We start from the raw sequence: 23,015 nt of genomic DNA, 5'->3' as shown, positions 1-23,015 counted from the left end.
ACCAAGGACTAATATTCAGATTGTCAAACAAGAGTTGGCAACAGCAGATTTTCTGAGCAATGGGAAAGTGGCTTATCTGCTGCCAAATATAACTAAAATCCATCTGTTTCCTTAGATTACCTGCCAGGATTCAATTGAGCCGCTCCATATCTCCCCTCCTGAGAGATTTCCAAGTGGCAAAGAGTCAGCTAATCACCCAGCAGCCCACACATTCACAAGTGTATTTCCATATCCAAGTACAATATTCATTTTAATACAGTTTATTTTACGATGAAAACATCATATCAACTATACATGTATGAGCAACATTTAGTCAGAGGTAGTGATACACAATGTTTGTGTTCTTGCACATACTGTATGTGCTTGTTTGCTTTGGTAATGGTGTGTGTACTGACGTGTCTCTCTTTGTATGTGGACGCTGGGTTGCTTCTCCTGTCAGCCTATTTTATTCATCCTGACACAGTTCCATTTTATTCTGGCTGTGTTCAGCACTTTCTTGGCAGTTGACATTGTCCCATGCTAACGTCACAACTCCTTCCATACACGGCTCAACAGCTCCACTGGGAATACTCTAGAAAGTCAGTCCTAACCCCACCTCAGCTAGGTCACCGCCCTCTGTGTTAGCCCAATCTCCAGCTCCGGTAGCCAGACAGAGACAGCTGAACACAGCTTCATGTCCTCCTCAAAGACTATACTAGACAAGGTGAAACATCAAACTGCTCCTCGAGCACCAATTCTGTCCAGCCTCACTATTTCCTTGTTATTTCTCTCCTATCAGCAAAAGCCTAGTTTCAGCCTTTCCTGTAACTGGAACCTCTCATGTTTAATCCCAAAAAATAAGAAAATTAAACTGTAGAAGAATTAGTGAATATTATGATCATGCTCCAATTTTCTGTTGCTATCTAAACCTCAACCTCAACTTCCATCAGTGCCATCCTTACACATAAACAAAAACCTCTCGATGATGTTGTTTCTGGCTGGGAGCAGTAGGTGGGCTGTACTGAAACTGCAGTCAGCTGTGTGTCTCACTCTGGGCAATAATAATAGCCTGGCCATGGCTAACATTAGAGAGGTAATAGATATCTTGCCTATTGTTGGCCCAGCCTGCTCTACTCCTTCCTGTCCCAATTCATCGCTACAGCACGTCACCCTTAGCTTGCTTAACTAAACTGCAGACAGTGTACACAGGCAGACAAGCACAGGGGCAATCTGATATCAGCTCACTGCAAACAGGTCACACCCATCACTCTGCTAAATATTGCTGCAGATACCATATGTTACACATCCTGGAATTGAGCTATCCGATACCTTTAACGTTGTCAGAAGTACTGAAAAAAGTGTGATATGCTGTTGTTCATTCAAACTAATAACTGCTATTTAAAATAGCATAAAATTACTGCTAGCATTAGCAGGCTGTACATCATGGCAGATAATATGAATGTTGTCGACCGGATTTTGGTGGAGTCATTTGATAGAGTTAAACAGCAGGACAGGCCTCCTAAGATTGATTTAGTGCGAAAGGTGGGGGAAAGTAACAGGTCCTTTCAGGTGTCCTGGTATGACAAGGTGAGCTGGCTGACTGGAAGTGCTGTCCCAAATAAAATGGACTGTTGGCCATGCCTCTTGAAACCATCTCAGGGATGTGTTGTCTGGTCAAAAGTGTGTTTTGGGGATCTATCTATCTTTGACAGGGCATACAAAAAGGCATGAAAAACAATGAACATGTGAGTGCATGTGCAAGGTTAAGTTGCCTGGGCGGAGTCAGGGTTGAACATGCAATAAATGAAGGTGCTCGCATTCAAGTAGTCAAACATAATGAAACAGTCAAACAAAACAGGGCTTTCCTAAACGGCCTTATTGATGTGACTTTCTTGCTTGGCTGTCAGGAGCTGTCATTTAGGGGGCATGATAAGAGTGGTGAATAATCCAACAAAGGGAATTACAGGGAGTTTACAGAAACATTAGCCAAATATGACTCTGTCCTGGCCACACAGTTCCAGTCATCAGCTGTGTTTTCTGGGATGTCCTATTCAATCCAAAAGGATCATTGCTCTGTCAGCCACTGTTTCTGATGAGATCAAAGATGACATTCAGGCTGCTCCCTTTTTTGCATGGCAGGTGGATGAGACAACTGATATAGCTTGCTGTGCCCAACTCTGTCATTGTTCACTATGTGGATAGTGCTGGTCAAATTCAGGAGTGCTTTATTGGATTTTTTTTGTTTCCGGGGGAAGAGATGCACAGTCTGTTTTTGAAGTCTTGAATGAGAACATGCAGGGCTATAATTTCAGGGAGAAACTTGTGGCACAAACCTATGATGGGGCTGCTGTCATGGCTTCAGCTCTCAATGGTTTGCAGATTCTGGTGCTGAGTACAGAAGTTTTTTTTGCATCTCTCTGGGTCTGCCACATTTTTCTCAAACTCCACAAAAAGGAGGTCTTTTCTTGAGTCTGCAGGCTGTTCAAGGTGGCCCAGAAACGCTCCTACTCGATGGAATTTTACATCACGGATCGTGAGCAGTGGCAAACAATTATGGTGCCCTCCTGGAGACCTTTGAGAAGATCATTGCAGATAAGACCATGGATGATGACACATTAGATTGTGCCAAGGCTTTCTGATGATGCTGGAGGATTTTCAGTTTGTGTTCATGTTGTACACATATAAACAAATCTTCTCTGAGACTGATGGATGTTCTGTACTGCAAGAAAGGAATTGAGTCTCTTCTTGCTTATGTCAAAGAGATTAGGTCAGAGGGTGCTTTCCAGGCTGTCTATGCCAAAGCAGCAGATCTCACATCGGACCTGCAAACTGAGACCCTGAGAAAGCGTTGTCTGTCACAACTGCAGGATCCCAAATTGCACTACAGAAATCTGTACATGGCTATCCTAGACGATCTTTCAGAGCAGATACCTCTGCGTTTTGCAAATCTGGAAGGCATGCGCTTCTTAGAATTAGTCAATCCAGGGAAATTTGATGAGGTGAGACATGCATTTCGAGAGGAGGCGTTTCAGAGTGTGCTGAAAAATTATGGCCAGTTCTTTGATTTAGAGAGACTGAGGTCTAAACTTCAGGTCCTTTATTCAAACCAGGACTTGCAGTGCAACAAGGGACAGCTGTGTGATTGCTTGCTGTTTCTGAAAGACATGGAGTTGGACAGTGCAATGACTCAGCTGGACAAACTGTTGTCATTAGTAGCAACAGTTGGAGCTACATCTGCAGGTGAAGAGAGGAGCTTCTCCTGTTTAAAGCGGTTCAAGTCTTACACCCGAAACACAATGGGCCAAGGCTGTTTAAGCTGCCTAGCTCTGCTGCCATTTGGAGGACACTGGTCAAGTCCCCTAGTCAATTCAAGACGCCTAGTTGGTACAATAAGGTCACAGATCATTTTCTTGAAAAGGAACAAAGGGTAGAATTTACATATAAATAAACTAACACATTTATGATGTAGGCCAGAAAAAATTAGCTTCCCCTCCGTAAAAGACCAACAGCCGCCACTGGTCCAAAGGACCCAAAACAAACTTTTGGATTTTTTTTTCTTTATGACCTGCAGGTAATATTTTTAGTTTGAGTCAAATGGGAATTGTGCATTGCACACTGCACAGTCAGAGCACATGTTAAGTCCCGTAGCTCTCTCTTGGCATGTTGACCAGATGCATAATTTGACATCATGGATATCGTTTACGTCCTGCGTGGATTTTGTCCTAAAATAAACGTAAGTATCAAAGCAGTTGCTGACAATTAAAGTTTTAGTATTTAGTGTTGTCAAAACTGCAAAGAATAGCCTAATTAAAGCTAGCTAGCCAGCTACATGGGGGGATAGCTGGCATGATTGGTTCATACGTTAAAGATTAATAAATACATTTAACGTAATCTGTCGGCCATGTGGCTTTTTTATAGAGTTTATAAAGTGGGAAACAAATAATTTTTGAAGTCAAATACAATGTGAAAAATATAATTTGGATATATGTTAATTAATTAACTAGTGTCAATGCAAACATTAATTTATCTTAATCTTAATAAAATGATATGGATCAAGGCAAAGAATTAAGGTTGAGTCAAGTGCAGTATTATTTACATAAACATAAAATAATCATCATAATCATAAGAAGTTACTCAATTTAGATTCTGTGAAGTCAAATTTGTGATATCTGGACATCATTTGTTTTACTTGAAACGTTTTTCAGTGAGTATTGATACTTGAACATGTTTCAATATAACGTGTTTCAAAACCATATCCATATTGGATAATATAGAAAGTACACAAGTGGTGTGTGTTCAGTGACTTTTTCTGAACCAGCACTGCGTGCAGGTTGTTAATTGTAAAGCAGCGAAAAAATATCTTAATTGTGTGCCATTGACTTTTTTTTCTTTTTGCAGAAGTATTGAGTCATTTCTCCGCTAGTATTGCATCAAAGTTTAAAATCCTGATACCGTGACAGCATTAGTTACCTCATGAAGTTATAACACACTGCATAGACTACATCATACGTATCATAGAGGCTTTAAAGATTGGCACGTTCAGCTAAATAAACAGATGTGACCACAATACTGTACGACTGAAATTAACTTGAACTTGCTGTCTCTCAACATCTGTCCCATGGCAGAAAGGTCTCATTGACTTTGACTGCTGTAAAATCCCAAATCAAAGGATTCCCTTGCATTAGCCGCCTCTCCGCGTAGATTTAAAGCCAAACAGTCAACCAACCATCCAAGCAGCCGCCCACTCAAGGATAAGGCGACCAGCTTCTACTCGCCATCTATAGTAAACACAGCCAACCCAGCAATCCCCCCTCCACTTCCTCCTCCTCCTCCTCCTTGTGGCCTGATGCCTGGTGACTTTAAATGCCTGCATTTCCTGCCTTGAGATACTACTTCAAATGATTGTATTTATATTTCACAAAGGAGGATATCTATGGTCCTGTGGAGCAACACCCCACTCCCCCCTCCCTCCCTCCTCATTCCACTACTACACATCCAGGCCATCTCATCATCACCATGGCGATGGCGGCAGTATCTCAGTGGGACGGGTGATATTAAGGGATTAGCGGGAGATCCTCCATCAGACTTCGGTCGAGGAGCACGATCCCGGGATCACAACATCAGCTCTCTGTGTCTCTGTCCTGATCAGTGTCAGATTGATGGGGATGAAAAACAGGCCTCTTCACTGTTATTTTCATGGTAGATACTGGAGCACATGCAAGACTACACGAACCGAGCAACCGTGAATACACTGGTGCGTGCACACAGACACTGAATCTGTGGAATAATGCATTTAAAGCACCAACAAAGCCACCTTCAGCCCTAGGCAGTGTGAGCAGTGGTCTATATGCTGCACAGTGTGTCCTAGTGTAGGTTACATTGTAGTGCCTGCTGTAGTGTTCAAACAGTAGGCTTACATAAGGGCCACGGCTGCATTAGTGACATTATAATAACGGCTGCTCTTTATCCTCCTTTATTTATGTCAGTCGGCTGCTTTTGTAATCTACCTACAGCAACATCTACTGTACATGTAAAGCACTGTAATGCTACTGAACATATAACCCCTGAACCCTGTCAGACCGCTAAGAACAATAATCAATTCAAAGTGACAGGAGGATAATTATGATGGAACAAGGGAGCAATACATGTTGTAATATTAGTGATGTGCAGGGCAAACAGGAAATAAATTGTAACAAAAATAACATTAAAAGTGAGCCGTTTCGCAGCAGTATCAATCGATGTATGTATTTACTACAATTTAAAAAAAAATAAAAACAAATGATGAGCAGGGACTGCAAAAAGCAAATATTGAGTTTTCCAACAGAATCACTGCACCATCATTAATTCTACTGTCTGGTAGCCTCTCTACATAACTGTGTGAGTGTGTGGGTGTGTCATTGAGAGCGTAGTATGTTTGTGTGCGTGTGTTGGACAAACACAGGGAGGCTGCATTTGTTTATAGAAAGCAGAGGATGGTTTGAGTTTTTGGCCTCACAAAGATGTATTAGAAGGAGGGGCTAGGCAGCATCCATGTGTTTGAGTCACCAGCCTGCACCTGCTCCAACCATCTGAGTCTTGAATGAGCAGAACATGGACAGACACACCAACACACACAGGGAACAAGAGATTAGAGCGCCCTGTGTGAACTAAATACACACATGGATGTGTGGGGGTGAGGACTAATTAATGTATGTGGATTTGTCGCAGTTCTTAGACCTACATATACCATATATATCACTTTATTTAGTTGTACTGTAACTGAGTTCATTTATAGTGCTAAGAAATGCTGCTACACTTTTAGCACTGTTAACACTTATCGCTCCTTATCACTTATTTAGTTTGTACTTATTTTATTTCAACTTGCTGCTAAACTGCACGCTGCGTATTGTTGTATATTGTATAAACCTACGTTTAACCACAATGTCTGTTGCACTCTGTCACGTCTAGTTAATTGTTTGATTTATTTTATAATAGTTTTCATTTTTTTAATTTGATTTATGTTAGCTTATTGTTACTCTGACCCTTTCCCATCTTTGTATTGAAACTGTTGCACAATAATTTCCCTCGGGACAAATAAAGCTTCTTGAATCTTGAATCTTGAATCATGATTTAAAGTAGTCACAAAACAGACAGAAAGATTTTTATATCCAGTATTTTTCTATTTAGTTTCACTCCCAATACAGGGTTAGAATCTAGGGCAAACCTCTTAACAAGAGTCTGTGTTGTGTTGTGCCTCCTTTTGAGATCTGCCACATGAAAACTAGCTTCTTTGGGGTCTTAGGGCGCACTCACACTGTCCTTCCGCACCGCGCAGGACTTATGAAATATATGAGCTTGTAGTCTGGGGGAGTCTAACGCTAAATAAACTACAAAAAAGGGTTAAGGCTTTGTGAGTGGCAGCGACATTAATTGGATGTGCAAATATCTCAGGATGTTAGCTTAGCTGTTGTCACAGTGTTAGCATGCTAGGTGTGGACGGGATCATCCCTATGCTTTTTCCCCAAAACAGTCCTATGTTCCCTGGTCTCATAAGCCTATGCCTCCGCTGATTTAAATTAGCATTTTGTTAGGGTTAGGGATATGGTTAAGGTCAGGGTCAGGAGTTAGGGTTAGGGTCTACATTGGCCTATTTGCAGTGGAATTCGGCCCTGATTGTCGAGAAAAAAAACATAGGACCCTTTCTGTGAAAAGCGGGGAACATCTGGCCTTTTTAAAAAAAAAACGTCCAATATTACCCGGTCGCATAGAAAGCGGGGAACATAGGAACTAGGGAGCATAGGATCCGGGGAACATAGGACACAGGGTACATAGGACCCAGGGAACATAGCCATTAGTGTTAGCCGCTACAGCTAAGTAAAGATGAAAGTGATGTTAGCGATCAAGGAGAACCATAGCCATTTGGGCGTGCGTTTTAATGGCATTTCTCTCCTTTCTCTCAGTCCATGGAGTGAATGCTCGGCCTATATTGACTGTGGTTTTTGCCCGTCTCCGCTCACTCAGCTGCTGGGACGAATAACGCCCCCTTCACTGAGGCTCTCCATTTCACCCAGTGCCAGCCTACAGTAGCTGCACCCAACAACAGACAACCCTGGCAACCAGCAACGCCCGACACTATTGGCTGCTACCATGGAAACAGAACGGGACAGAAAGTCATTGTCAAACCCGTCAATCATTTTTAAAATATTAATTCAAACTAAATATATTTTTAATGGTAAAGCAAAACTTTAATTCTGTACCCCTCAAAACGCCCTGTGGGTGTATTATTTTATATATATATATATATATATATATATATAGATAGATAGATTTTAATAAAGATTCTACATATTCAACTTGAACCACATTTATTTTCTCCTCATAAGGAGCTCCTCTGTCTTACTGGTGGTTGGAGTTTGTCTGCTGCCTACATTACTGCTTGGCCTTAGCGGCCTAAACAGGCCTTGCTACCTGTTTAGATGCCTGGCTGCTTGTCGACTGCTGCTGAAAGCTGAATGTCTCCACTATTGAGAGTCTAACTAACAGCATGAGAGTTCTCACTCTTTGGTGCAATCAGCTTGAGATGACCTGGTGCCAAGTTCCACCTTTAGTAACTGGCCAGTCAGCAGCCTTGCAACTGTCTTTGACTCTCTCTATCCCTTATCTCTGTCTCTCCCTCTCCTGCTTTCAGTCTCCGTCTCTCCCTCACTGGCTCACAGTAAACGCGTACACAGACTTTACTGTTGAAAAACCCTGATGACAGGTTTTTGGCTGATTCGCACGGAAGATAATTTGGGCCCTCCAGGCCATTTGGTTTGAGACCACTGCTGTACACAGGGGAGAGATGTCTTTTTCTCTGACCTTTCAGGGTTCAACAATCATAAAACAAACCCTGACAGAATGTCACAGGGGAGAGAAAAGGCACCACTACACTAGCTATACTATCTACACCGATGCAGCACCTCTCCCACAGCTTTCCCCTTGCAGTCTTCCTGTATCCTCCCCTCAATTAGCGTGCATAGTGTTATTTCTGTGTTGTGCTGCATTTGTCTTAACATCACACTACACAAGGATTCAGAGACATACATTTAACATCAACACTGCCAGCTACTGTACAGCAGGCACATATGTTCCTTCAGAAGCACTGGGCTTCCCTCAGAGGATCAGCTGCTGTATATCTTCCTCTGCATTGACTCTACTCAGGGTGGATGGGGAGACGGGATGGGCAATAAAAGTGATAGAGTGGCCCCTTTTGCCCTTACGTTTCTCCTCTTTTTGTTCTTGTTGGGTGAGGCTACCTTTAGAATTTCTCCCCTTTGTGAAATCTCTGTTCAGCCTCATCGGCGTTTCGATCAAATTGTGTTGCTCTCATTCAGACTTCTCTTGCACAGCATGCTGAGAAGCTTATGTAACAACGGGCCAGATGTTCTAGCAGTGGAGCTGTGGTTGGGTTCTGTTCTGACTCAGTCCAGGATCACTCGTCTTTACATGGCAATCATATACTTTCTAAGATTTACTCATCTGGGGAAATGAATATCCTGCATCACATTTTTGCATATGCTTTCTCTAGCTGGGGACTTGAACTGACAATCCTCACATAGGAGCTTATGATATTACCAATCCAACATTAGCTGCCTAAATACAGTTTATCAGAAACATTGCAGCAGCTTGAGGCACTGTTGACTTAAATATTTCACACACTGAAACAGTACAGTGTACACTTTATTATACATCACTTAACATATATAAAACATCCCTTGTACTCGTTAATACAACCTGATTCTTATTCTAAAATACTTTCCAACTTTCATGTTTTGCCAAGGGCATTTCAAACTGCACAGCTGGGGGCAGGAAAATCCCTTCAAACTTTGCTTGAGGGATAAGAGCCCAGAACGGAATAAAACCTATGCTGACGAATGCAGATGTTATTTAGAACAAAGCCCCAAGAGACAATAGAGCCCGATGCTGTGCTGTGCCACGCAAGAGAACAGCAGGCTATGGGAGATGGCAGGCTGATTGCTCTGTCAATGTGGACTGAGGCTGTCATATCAGCAGCGAGACCTGATAGCATCTCAGACGTCAATGTCTCTCCTCTCATGTTCTCTCTGATGTCCTCTTCTCCTTTCCTGTCCTCTCTTCTCCTGTCATCCCCTCGCCCCTTCTCATTTCCTGTCCTGTCTCCTAACCTGTCCTTCACTCTCCTCTTGACCCGCCCTCTCGTCTCCTTTTCTGTTCCACCTTGGCTTCCCCTCGTGTGTCCTCTCCCAAGTGCAAGGGACTCACAAGAAGTCTAAATAAACTTTTTTTTAAATTACCAACAAATCCCATGAGACAACCAAAATCAACCAATAAATTGATCCCACTAACAAGTTTTGCCTGTTTAGCCAAAGCCTGACTGAGCCCCCTCTGCACCGTAGAGCTCCATCGCAAACAGCACCTGTAAAAAACCCACTGGTGAGCCACAGCGTTGTATTTAGTGACTGACATGTTCCTTTATCATCCTGAGCATAAGCACTGGCATTTATTTTGAGCAAATCACACATGCACTGCACTATTGACATGAATATTTTCTATCGCATCAATTAGTCCCCTTCTAACCTTCCTGTTTGAGTGATATTAGCCTTTTTAAAACTACACACACAAACACACACACACACACACATATATATATATTGTATACTGTATATAACGTATGTATATATATATATATATATATATATATATATACATATATGCATATATAAAGACTATATGCAATGTAAGGGGTCGTTTGTAAGGTCGAACCCACAGAGAATTATCACCCCACCCCACAGTTCCACTCAGCTCTACGCAGTATTTTCAGAATCTTTACTGTTTTGCTTCAGCCTCACTGCTGTCAGCCACCTTGCACAGCTACAGGCAGCTCTTTCTCCAGCCAAGTGGTCAGCAAAGGGATGGAGGATTGGATTGAGGGATAGCTGTAGTTTTAGATAAAAAAAACATTAAAAAAAAAAGTTCAACATTTAGAGCTGAGAGTAAGATAATAAGACAGATACCACTCAGCCTCAACTGCATTTATACAACATAAGGCATGTAACTCAAGTTATTTGGTCCAGGCTCAATCTCAAGTAATTCCTGAGGGTATTTTTCTAGGGGAAGCCAAGTCACAGGTTATGTAAAGTCAAGTAATTTACCAGAAGTATCTGGTCTTCCCATGTCATAGTGAAACTTAACTATATAACAGAACCCAAAAAATGGTATTTCCTAAACTTAAACATGTAGTTTTGATGCCTAAACCTAAGCAGCGTGAATAGTTTTGTTTGAATTCACAAAGTTAATGATGTGTTCAAAAACTTTAACCGTAGAGCACTAAAAAGTGTCTGTATGTCACGAGTAGTATTGTGGATGGAGCATATTCAACATATCTGTGGTTTGTATGAATATACAATGCCAATGTTTTAAACGTACAATGCCACCATTTAATCCTGGCAACTGGGTTGGTTTCCCACAAACCTGCCCAGCACCAAATTGTACACTGACAAAGTTAGCAACAAGCTGGTGAACACAGTAGGGCATTTAGCAAGCTAAAGACAAGAATATATTCCTCAGTGGTTGGCATGGACAAAAACCGAGCTAGATGGAGAGTGGATACCACACTTTTATTAGTTGGCCAGAAACACAATTTCAAATGAATGCTTCTGTTGCTGCATGTCTGCTAGAAGTGTAAGTGGGCAACTGTTTGCTAACACTTTAGCCGTAAATTCTTCATGCCATGTGCATGGTGGTCTGCTTCTTAAGGGGTTCTACTCACAAATGGCCGAGACTAACTGATTAATGCTGCTTTGAAAATGAAACAACACAGTTCTGTCCCGTTTTCACAAATGAGTTTTGTGGCTGAATGCCACAGACATGCCAGGGAAGTTGGGTGTGAAAGGACTGAGAAAACGGCAAAGCAGTGTTGGTTTTGGTCTTTTCATGGGATTTGATGGGACCAGGGAAAATATACAAGAATAATAATACCAGCCTTCTCCAAAAAAAGAAAACAGAAGCGTTGTGATTCAGCCTAGGTCAATCTGTGGCATGGTTAGCCTACATTCACACACTTCTACCAACTGTGGAAGCATAAAGCAGCAAAGCTAAATGAAGAGAAAATCATCCATCCATCCATCTTCAACCGCAACGCCCCGGTCGTGGGGGGCTGGAGCCGATCCAGCTGACATCGGGCGTGAGGCGGGGTCCACCCTGGACAGGACGCCAGTCTATCACAGGGCACATAGAGACAAACAACCACTCACACTCACATTCACACCTACGGACAATTTAGAGTCATCAATTAACCTAACACCTGCATGACTGTGGGAGAAAGCTGGAGAAAACCCACGCAGACACGGGGAGAATATGCAAACTCCACACAGAAGAGCCCCAGCCAAGATTCGAACCAGGAACCCTCTTGCTGTGAGATGACAGTGCTAACCAACACACCACTGTGCCACCTCCAGAGAGAATTATGGCACATGAAAATACAGGACTATACAAAAGGTTAATGACTGAAGTGTAAAAAAAAAACAGGCAGGTGGATAGGAGAGCACCACAGGACCTCCGCACTAGAGTAATGCAACTTCACTCCCAAAATAGCACAGCTTATGAGCAACTTGTAAATATATGATTTAAGGTATTACATATAATTTTAATGATGACAATTGTGTTCTAACCTGATTTCCTGTCCAGCTGAGCCAAACTACTTGACAACATGCCAAGCTTCCATAACCAAAACCTATTGTTACTTTAATTAGCATGATGAAGTAATCATTTGGCGTGCGTTCTGCTTTATGGAGTCAAGTCAGCATCCACTCTTACATTTTCTCTCCCTCTCTCCCTTGGGGGAAGTGATGGGGGATGGGAGTCTCTGGAACACTCATGACAGAATCTGCTCTTTACACGGGAAGGCGAGTGAGCATGGGTGAGTGAGCTAAGGGAAGAGAGGAAGGCAGAGAGAGAGAGAGAGAGAGAGAGAGAGAGAGAGAGAGTATACTGTATCTAATGTAATCTACTGAGCATTGTCTCGCCTCATTTCACAACCATAAGTCTCTCTCTCTTTATTGGCATGAACATAACTAAATACAGTATTGCTACAGCAGGTTGTGCAAGGTTTACAATGGAAGTGTTATCATTTAGAGTACACTAAACACTACACAGCATACTGTACACTTTACTACGTTACACAGATGTTTCAAGTGTTGTTTCACTTTTTCCGAATTATTATTCTGGTCTATTTGATTTTGGTAAATAATTAGCTTCTCCTTTATTTACACAGTGTAGCAGGAAGTGTTTCTCTGCCTCGCTTGTTTGCAGAACTGACTTTGTCTGTTTTCTTTGGGTTGCCAGGTTTGTCTCTGTCCACCAAGTTGTGGTCACTTTATCTGGATTTATTTAAGGCTTTTCTCAGCTCTTGGTCAGTCTGTCTGTTGAGTGCAGCAAAAAACATTGAAGTTTTAATGCTTAGGCCCCTGTGTGCACTGTACCACTGCTACTCTGAGAGGGGCTCAGATCATATAGCCTCCAGGGACACCAGGCCTCTCTACTCTGACCCCAGCTGGTACACTTTCAGATAAATGACAAGGGCCGAGGGGGGGGGGGGGGGTATGGGGAGGTGGAGGGCTAACAGGAAAGGGAAATGGGATGTAATCAATCAAAGCTAATTCTAGGTCAATGTTCTTCATGTTGAGTACGCACACACCAACCCCCTACACCTCTCACCATAGCTGTGTAGCTTATTTTTCCAAATCAGTTTGGAGAGAACAGATATAGGACGGCTCCACCAAAGTTGATTTTGAAGTCACTAAAATACCATTCTGCCCCTAAACCCCTGTAAGAGTCATGTATACAATTTAGTATACATGAGACATGACTGAGGTCCATTCATTCAGGTATGATGAATATCTTGTATACTAGGATTCTCATCACTATTACTTCCATACAGTGTAGTATAAGAGTGTAAACAGGGATGGTGTAGGTACTGTAAGAGTGTATATGGCATCAAGGTAGTATTAAATTAGGGTTGGGCATTTGACTGAAATTAAAGGGATGCTACACAAACTTTACACATTAAGATAATATCTTCTGTGGCTCTAGAAAGAGTTTTCCAATGGCTGAAATAAATATCTGTGATTATGTCATCCCGCTTATCTGAGCTTAGGCTTTGAAACTACAAATGTTTGATAGAAATTCAACTTACAAAATGTGTGCTCATTGAAAAAGCAGCTTTCAAAAGGCATGGGAGGGTCTAGAGAGGATCTATGAAGTTGCATCATGGGAATTGTAGGATACCTTGTTTTTGGAGTATGTCCCTCAATTCAACAGAAGTGTAATACACCAGTGTACTTTCACAGTAGTGATATAAATATATATCCCAGCATGTAGCCAACTCATTTTGTTAGTATTTAATCACAGCTAGCTTGGATTCTGTCTCTAGTTATAACATCATCATCACCTATTGTCATGATACTGAATATAAAATAATAATAATGTTGAAACATTCATTGAAAATAATGTGAAAGTCAATACTACAGTTTCAAGAATGAATGCATTTGATTTAAATTTGGGAGCCCTGGGACAGAGATGATTTCAGATGGCAGTCTTTAGACAAAACGTTCATCGATGAGATAAAACATCCCCAAAAACCTCCTGATACAAATGTTCCCAGCTGCAGGAAACAGGACAGGAACTCAGGGCATCCGTTGACCTGTGCCATAAAAATGGGGATGCCCAAACAGATGTCAGACTAGCAGACACCTCAGAGCCCTGGAGTTGCTGCATCTCAGTAGGAGTCCCACCTACAAGGCAGCCAGTATAATTAGCACTGTCAAAGGAGCAGTGGAAAGACAGCTAAATAGGTAAGTCTTTGCGTAAAGTCACTGGAATCAGGGCTTTAAAAAATAAATAGTGCAAATAAAAGTTCATAACTATTAGAAAACATGTTTCAAAATGTTTCTCTGATGTGTTATGATACATATTTGACCCTGAAGGTCAAAGTTTGACCATCTTTCTGTGGTGAGAAAGCATGAGCGTGTGTGCTTGAATAAAACCTCATGCCTTCATCACACAGGTAACACTCTGCAGCAAGAGAAATAGAAACAATTAACACTTGTTAGAGGGTAGAGGTGTTGGAAGAGAAAGTCAGAGTTAGGATGGAGAACATTAATGCCCCCTCCTGCCCCACTCCTGCGCCCCGCTCCCCCTCCTCGCCACCAAGCAGAACCAGGAAGCCGCCCAAGAGGACTGTAGGAGCAGGGATAAAGGAGAAGTGGTGCCCCTGGCGTTCCGTGGGTCACCCCATCACAGGCAGCTGATGCCTGCCTGTGGGATACAAAGTGTCTGGGTGGGGTGGGGGTTTGGGTCCCATAACCATCATTGCTGTACTGCTCAGGGACTCACTGGTGCGTGGAAAGCCAAGATAGCTGATAGCTCCAGCATCTTCGGTTTATTGGAACAAATGCACCTGGAGCCGTGCTTAATTCTAGTTACAGGGTTCCTACACATTTCAAAATTCCAGGCTTTTTCAGATTCAAATTTCCAGACTTCTCAGAGGATTTTTCAGTCAATATTAAACATCTGAATACCAATTGCTAAATGTTTATTATGTAAATAAATGGTTTTAAAAGTAGCTCATATAAGTGAATGTACTCCAAAACGAGACATGTTCAATGCACAGCATTTTATTCAAGCTAAATGCTAAAAGAGTGAATTGATGACTTAATATTTTCCATCAGACCTACTCACTGTCTCCTCCTGTTGGGTGAAAGACGTTGAGAGGCTAGCGCTAGATTTGACAAGACGACAGTGCTTTTTCCCCTGCATGTGGCTTAAAATTTCCGCCTACCCAATGTTGGCGATGTCGAACGATTTCAAGCATAGCTTGCATCTTTATCTCCCACTTGGTATCCTTTATCAACCATCTTTTATATTGTTCTTCATCAAGCCAGCCCTCGGAAAACTTGCATCGACCCAGACAATCTCGCTGGCTCGACGACACGTATGGAAAAAATTCAATAAATGTGAATCGCAGTCACAGGTGGCAGTAACCATGGTAACCCGATACCATTTCGGTTTCATATCATCTACAGGTTGGCTGTGTTGCGTCAGTGAGCTTGTTTTGATTTGTAGATATTAATATATTTTATTTTAGAAAGTGAGATAAAAGTCTGGAAAGAAATTTTTCCAAACTCTTTTCCCTTTTTCCAGACTTATCCAGACCTGGAAATGACTCAAATGAAGTTCCATACCTTTTCATACTGTGTAGGAACCCTGTAGTGACTCTGTTCATGTCTTTGTGTGTAGAAATTAAACATATTTCTGTTACTGCAGCTATAGATATAGATTGGTGCAGCACATTTCCTTCATGCACACACACACACACACACACACATACCGAGGCCTGCTAAGAATGAGCAGGCTAACAGAAAGTAGCTAATTACATGCGAGTCAGCAGCACTGGATTTCCATCCACACTCTCTGTAGCACCTCCAGTGAGATGACAGCAAGTTGGCAAGCCCTGCAGCTGGAGGCTTCTCTCTCTCCCTCTCTCTTCTCCATCCCTCCATCCTCCTAGGATTCCCTCTGTTAGATTACACACTTCGATGTTCAAACTGCCACTTTCCCGAAAAGCCATCCAAGCCGCTGAGAGATTGGGCCGTGACTGCGACAGTGCATAGGCACAGGCTATAGGGTTTGGATGATGCAGTGTGAGTGTTTGTTTGCGACACCGCTGTAAATGCTACAAACCAATCCAGTGACAAATTAATCCACTGCGGTTGTACCTATACCATGCTGAGCATATTAACGCTGCTATAGGATATGTCATGCTTGTGTGATTCATAGGTAAAGAAAGTGGGGATTTACTGTTATGATGACTCATGATGAGTCACCTTGTACATATAGACAGAGAACAGTGAATTCTGGATGAAATAGTGAAGGAAAACTTTACTATGAGGCCAAAAGGGGGTCAGGAGGTCTCCTGCACACTTTTTTGGCCAATCAGAATCTCTGAAACATAACAAAATGGTGGCAGCCAACTTGTGTTTTCGTAAGCTGTTAAGCGTCTACAGTATAGCCCTGCTGGTTACAGAAACCCCAGGAAACAAAGGCATGCAGGAGAGAGGCCATACTGTAACATATATGCAATATTGACACAAAGGCCTCTTTGACCTCCTGATGTCTTGTATGCAGCTTGTGTCCTGCAATCAGAGTTACTTAACATTATAGTGAGACAGTCAGTCAGTCAGTCAGTCATGTCACTCGCAAAAAAAAAACCCAGCCTCTCCAGCCCATGCTCCGTCATGACAAGGCTTTGACATCACTGTCAGACTAAGAGTGACTGAAACTGACAATCCCCTTTACCTCAGAGAAAGAAATAGGAAAAACACTCAGCTATTGGGGGAAAAAAAAGGGGGGGGGGGGGGTGTCAAAAGGGAGGGAAGGCAGATAAGGCCTGGGTGATTCACACAGCATGCACCGCAGCAGCTGAGGTAGCCATGTCTTGGAGTACATGAGTCATGTTTATCATGCAGTAGCACTTGGTAGGGATTGCACAACTTTCACTCCATTAGAAATACTGCCTTAGCGCAAATGTTTACCTGATGATTGAAAACAACAGCTCTAATGCTCCAAGTCAAAGCGGCACACATCTTTCACACTAATGTCAGCAGCCATGCTGGGAGGCTGCAGCAACAGGGAAGCTGCCAGAGATCTAGTTCCTGGCAGACATTCGGATGGATTCACTTTCACCTATCGGCCCAATATCTATGCTGCGTTCAAGGGAAAAAGTCGTTTCACAATGCACAATATAGCCTGGTTTGTGAGCATGCAAGCATGTCCATCCTTTCATTGAAGTAGGAACACTACAAGGAAATCAACAGGATGGAAATATTTAAGGCAACTGCGCCGAAATCCCTCTCTCTTCATTAGCCTGGCTTTCCTAAGGAAGGTCAACACAAATGTTTAATTGTCAATATATCAAGTGAGTGTGTTTTTTTAATGGCCAGGGCAAGACGATCGAGTGTAATACTCCACCGTGAGGCAGAGTTATGGCTCAAACAGTTAAGGTTAAAGCGGTGATGGCGGAAACAGTCCGGTCCACCTTAAAAAGTCAAACCCTACAGTGGACAGCGCCGTGGTGCTGAAACAGCTCCGAGCGACATCTGTACACTAGAGAGGGGGTGGGGGACGACAGGACCTGCCGAGACTTTACCGTTCAAATCAAATCTCTCTCTCTCTCTCACAAACACACACACACACACACACACACATGCACACACGCACACACACCCCGCGTGCGCCATTGCCACAGAGGACACCTTAAATGATCTTTCCAGTGTCATATTGTGTAATCTCGGTGACGTTCGTGGGGAAAGGTTAAGCAATTTGGCGTGCTTTTGACGTGAAAATGGCGCCCGTCGCTGCTAACCCAGCCCATTATAGTACAGCTACTGCTACAACACAAGTGGGGGAAGAGGTTGAAAGTGTGTGCCGCATTATATACTCAGCAATTCGAATAAAGTGCTTTCTAAAGGGGGGAGTCGAGGCGTTGAGACAGGTCTCACCTCGCTCCTACCGGCTAGGAGAGGACTATTTAAGCTCTAGCTTGGATGTCAAGAGGCAACATGATCCAGCAGTGGGCTATCTCACGGAGACACTTCACACTGTAATAACAACCCACAGACAGCCGGGGTGAAACAGCAGCACCCACAGCTCCCGCTAGCTCCCTTTTCTTACTTTAACATCGACTGTTCCTTCGCGTCCTCCTTCTTCTGTCGGTCCATGACACCGAGGATGATCTTCCTTTCATCCTCGGTGAGGTGGCTGAGGTCCGGCATCTCCGGCATGGCGCCGGCCGCTGAGGCAGCAGCGGCAGCGGCGGCGGCAGGGCCAGGGCCGCCCCGGGGCCCGTGTGGAGCAGACATCTTTTACACACACAGTGGCTAAGGAAACGAGAAAAGCACCGTCAACCAGCAGCATTGTGGGGCGATATTCGATACATTTCATGCCGTCAAATTTCAAATCGGCGGTGGGACTGTGTGGAGGCACCGCGGCTCACAGGCGGCATGACACGTCGGCCAGGAGCAGCCTATCATGCACACATTACACCGTGCTGCAGAAACAAGCGTCAAAATATTAATTACATGCCTCATCCCCGTCTATGAAATGCTCCTAACGGGGTTATCAAACACACTGCAGCCGAGTCAACGTTGCTCGCAAACAGGGAATAAGCAATATTCAAGTTGCGGACTGAAACGCCGAATTTACACATGGACATTTGTGAAATAGAAAACGCTCAGGATTAGGCATATGTGCTCTTAACAGAAGCAAGAGCGCGCAGGGGCTCTGTGCTACAACCTTCAGGTATTCCAAACACAAGCCTCCATCCATCCAGGGATTTCAAAAGTAGAAAAATGCAGAGAATACAAAAAAAGTCTCTTGCCTTTTATATCGCAGTCATGTTTAATCCTGTCTAACCCATCGCTGCCATCCTTTAGAAAGGTCTCACTCGCATGGTGGAATAAAAAGATGCCGCTCCGTCCTCGTTTGTTTTCGTTGTGGAGCCCTTAACCCTCCTCTGTCACTCCGGTTAGCTCGCTTTCCTCCAGGTTGGTAATTCTTGGAGATTTCTTAAATGCACAAAAATGGATGCAATGACAGAGAGAGAGAGAGAGAGAGAGAGAGAGAGAGAGAGAGAGAGAGAGAGAGAGAGAGAGAGGGGGGGGGGGGGCGATCCAGATAGGAAGAGGAGGCGGAGCGATGGAAACACGTAGAAGAGTAAAGCCGAGAGGACGCGCTGGATGTTCATTGACAGCAGGCAGATAGTAGCCGTAAAAACACGGAGTGGAGGAGCTGCGTGCAGCGGGAACAGCGGTGTACCGGGAGGAGCGTGATGCATCTTTCATAACCACATCATGAGCTCTGCGAGAGAGGGGGCCAGTGATGCGGGGAGATAAATACAGAATAGTGACAATGACTGTTGCTGCAGGTGCGCCAGTGGTTCCGGCCACACTCGTTTTTTATGCAGTGTGCAGTAGGGGAGAGTGGGGTTGGTTGTCACACTTAAGAGTCAAATTTGAGGACGTTGTTCCCTCATGTTGATATCAATGATTTGGTGTGATAAGCAGCTCATTTACAAGTGTTAGTTCAACTACCTGGGAGGTCAATTCAACATTTTCACACTAGATCAAGTTAAAAATTCACGTTTTTATTTTGAAAGAATATTTTTTTGGCAGTTTTCAAGCCATTACTATATAGGACAGAGAGGAAATGGGGTGAGAGAGGGAGTAGAAGACATGCAGCAAAGGGCCGCAGGTCGGAGTCGAACCCGCGGCCGCTGCCCCAAGGACCTTCAGCCTCTTTACATGGGGCGACTGCTCGAACCGCTGTTCCACCGGCCGCCCCAAGACGACACTTTTGAAAGTGTTAAAGCCACTGTGACAGAGTTGGAACAACACTCTCCATTGTTGAAATTGAACACGCATCAGTGTTGAATATACACCAGTATGTAGTGTCAATGCTACTGTTATCCAAACGTGTATACTTAGGTTAAGTAAATGATGTATATTAATCGACACTTTTGTGTAAAAGGAACATTAATTCACCCAACAAAACATAGCATACAACAGCCATGCTAGCATTAAGGGTTGAATATGTAGAATCTTTATTAAGAACTTCTTTTTTTAATATAACACCCACAGGACGTTTTGAGGGGTACAGAATGAAAGTATTGCCAAAAAGTTTGCCAATCCTGCAGCTGCTTAGGAGCCTCAGTGAAGGGGCCGTTATTTGTCCCAGCAGCTGAGTGAGCGGAGACGGCCAACAACCAGAGTCAATATAGGCCAAGCATTCACTCCATGGACTGAGAGAAAGGAGAGAAACGCCATTCAAACGCACGCTACGGTTCTCCTTGATCGCTAACATCACTTTCATCTTTACTTAGCTGGAACGGCTAACACTAACGGCTAATGCTAATGGCTAACGGTAATTGTCAGTCAAACTCCTGGTGTGATTTGCTGGAGGGGACAGGTTCAAACAGGCTCAAACAGACTCTGATGTCCTGTAGGCTACTGGGCAGGGTCTGACCAACCTGGCAACCCGACTGCTGGAATTATTTTTTGTTGTTGCGACTACGATCTAGAGACACTAGATGGAGGTGTTCTGCTCATTCTCCAGATTCAACCTTTAATGTGGGACTTTGTCTTTAACACAGTCTATGGTCACGGTGCAGACAGGACTCTGTGAGACTTCCACACATATAAAATTCTAGTGCATAGAAAGCATTTTTAAATAGGCATGCTGGGCTTCATTTACTTACACAAAGATACTCGGTTGAAGCAAAAAGAAAGTTAGTCGTCGGAGACATTGGAATTATGGGAGCAACTCTGTTTTGACACTTAAGTTATTGGATTAACACCAACTCTGTTGAGAACTAACACTCACATAGTTGGCTGAGACTGAACAAGTGTTGAATTAACACTGTATTTTTAACACACGAAACCGACACTTAAAATCTAACATTTCTGGTTATTTATAACTGGCCATTTTGTGGAAGATATAAAAAAACATTGTTTTTTAAATCTAAGTTTGTAGGTCACTAGGCATTTCATAATCAAACACCGATTAAAAGCAAGGCAATATCCTCAATTGTAGCTTACTCCTCAGCTGCAAGCTAATGACATGATAGCTAGCATAAAAGCTCAGTTAAGATATCAGGTGGGTTTGGTTGAGTCGCAGCAGTATGAGAAATGTTATTTTTTTCAGTAATGGATATGTAGGTTTTTAAAAATAAAATAAAGAAATTAAAAATAAATGTATTATTATTATTAGTGACTTTGCTTCTTTGTTGGCAGAATGGTCAGGCGGTTCAAAAGAAAAATAGAAAGACAGAAGGAGGCAGCACACCACCAGACATTATGCATCATTTTGAAACATATTTGGTGTCTCCAGCTTAAAAGAATAAAAAGTTCCAGAACACTTTGAAAACCCACTGATAACTATTGCGACAACACCATCACAGGGTTGGTTATCCCAATGTGCCAGAGTGTCTTTGATGGTTAATACTTGCTGTTATGAGATTATTTCAAATAAAGACCTTAAGCTTACCTCTAAAGCACGAATGCCTACTGTAAGATATACGGATGAGAAATTCAAGTGAGTAAGTGTGACAACCAACCCCAGTCTCCCCTACACAAGAAATGCTGACATGAGAAAAAATGTGATGATAAATTGAAGAGAATAAAGTTTATTCTTGCAAGGTTTCAGCTGTGTTGATGCACTTTACTGAGAGAACCAGATCCTTTTTTTTACTCAATTGTCAAAGCTTTGAAGTCATTTAAAGCAACACTTTACACTCTGCCGCCTCTCTAAGGTGAATATTGTCTCATCTCTGGACTTAAAGTATAATTCTGGTGTAAAATAATCCCAGGTTCTTTTTCGGCAAAGACACACATCAAATAAGGCATCCAGACGATTTTAATGGAGAAAACCCAGAGAGTCGCTAATAGTCGCTGACAGTCGGACGTAGCTAACACTGATTAGCTCGGGGCACGACAGTGAAGGCATTCAAACGTCATTTTTAACCACTAAAACTGCTCAAAATAACAGCAAACCTCTGCAGCATCATGACAAGAGTCCTTACACAGAGAACAAAGCAGCAACAACATAGTTAGTGAACCCAGAGTTTATTGAAAGAGTGTTTTAAAGACTTACCTACTGGCCCCTGTACCAGCTTCTCTCATAGTAAAGTCCATTACCAAAGTCAATCCAAAAGGAAGGAGCCCATTGGTGCTTTGTTTTCTGTGTAGGGGCTCTTCTCATACTGCTGCAGAGGTTTGCTGTTATTTTCAGCAGTATTAGTGGTTTAAAAAGACGTTTTAATGCCTTCACTGTGCTGCCCTGAGCTAATCAGTATTAGCCAAACCCGGCTGTGAGCGACTCTCCGGGATTTCTCTGTTAATAGTTGTTACACAAAAACAATTGTCTCAATGGCTTATTTGATGTGTATTTGCCGAAAAAGACCCTGGGATGATTTCACGCCGGAATTACACTTTAACACATCACCATGAACTCTGGGAACTTCTGATGGCCACTTATTCTATTTTCCTGACATTTTATGGAACAAATGATGGAACAATTCATCAAGAAAATAATTGGTAGATTCATTGATCATGAAAACGATTGTTAGTTTCAGACCTATTTCAATGACACCATCATGTTTGTGTCAACCTTGCAAACCCTTTCCACTGGCCCACTCAGGAGGTAACTTCAGCCATTTCTCTGATCCCAAGTCCCTCCTCCTGATCTCCGATCCATTCCCAAAGACAGCCCCCCTCTCTGCAGTGTTGATAGGATCTGAAAGACAGCATTAAGTGGATAGGCCTCCACCTCATTAGAGCAGTAATTAGATTAGAACCATTGCAGTGATCTGCAGTCAAACAACAAGAGGGAACTTGATGTAGACTGATTCAGATCAAGATTTCTTACAGATGCCCTGTTTTCACAGCACAAACTTGGTTTAGAAGTTTATTATGAATACACATCAGGAA

General features: G+C 42.9%; 1 protein-coding gene across 5 annotated transcripts in view; it reads right to left on the bottom strand.

Moving 5' to 3' along the window:
• Positions 1-18,392, bottom strand: part of rims2a (regulating synaptic membrane exocytosis 2a) — a gene marked incomplete at both ends in the record, with an annotated part of 185,209 nt that extends 166,817 nt beyond the window's left edge. For all 5 annotated transcript variants that reach the window (XM_083918612.1, XM_083918610.1, XM_083918613.1 and 2 more), the window contains one exon: positions 18,205-18,392. In XM_083918612.1, the coding sequence (XP_083774738.1) occupies positions 18,205-18,392 (188 nt within the window). The remainder of the gene's footprint in view (positions 1-18,204) is intronic.
• Between the last annotated feature and the right edge of the window lie 4,623 nt (positions 18,393-23,015).

The sequence above is a fragment of the Echiichthys vipera genome (assembly GCF_963691815.1).
Source record: "Echiichthys vipera genome assembly, chromosome: 8".
Taxonomy (NCBI): Eukaryota; Metazoa; Chordata; class Actinopteri; order Perciformes; family Trachinidae; genus Echiichthys; species Echiichthys vipera.
This window is presented reverse-complemented; position numbering and strand designations above follow the sequence as displayed.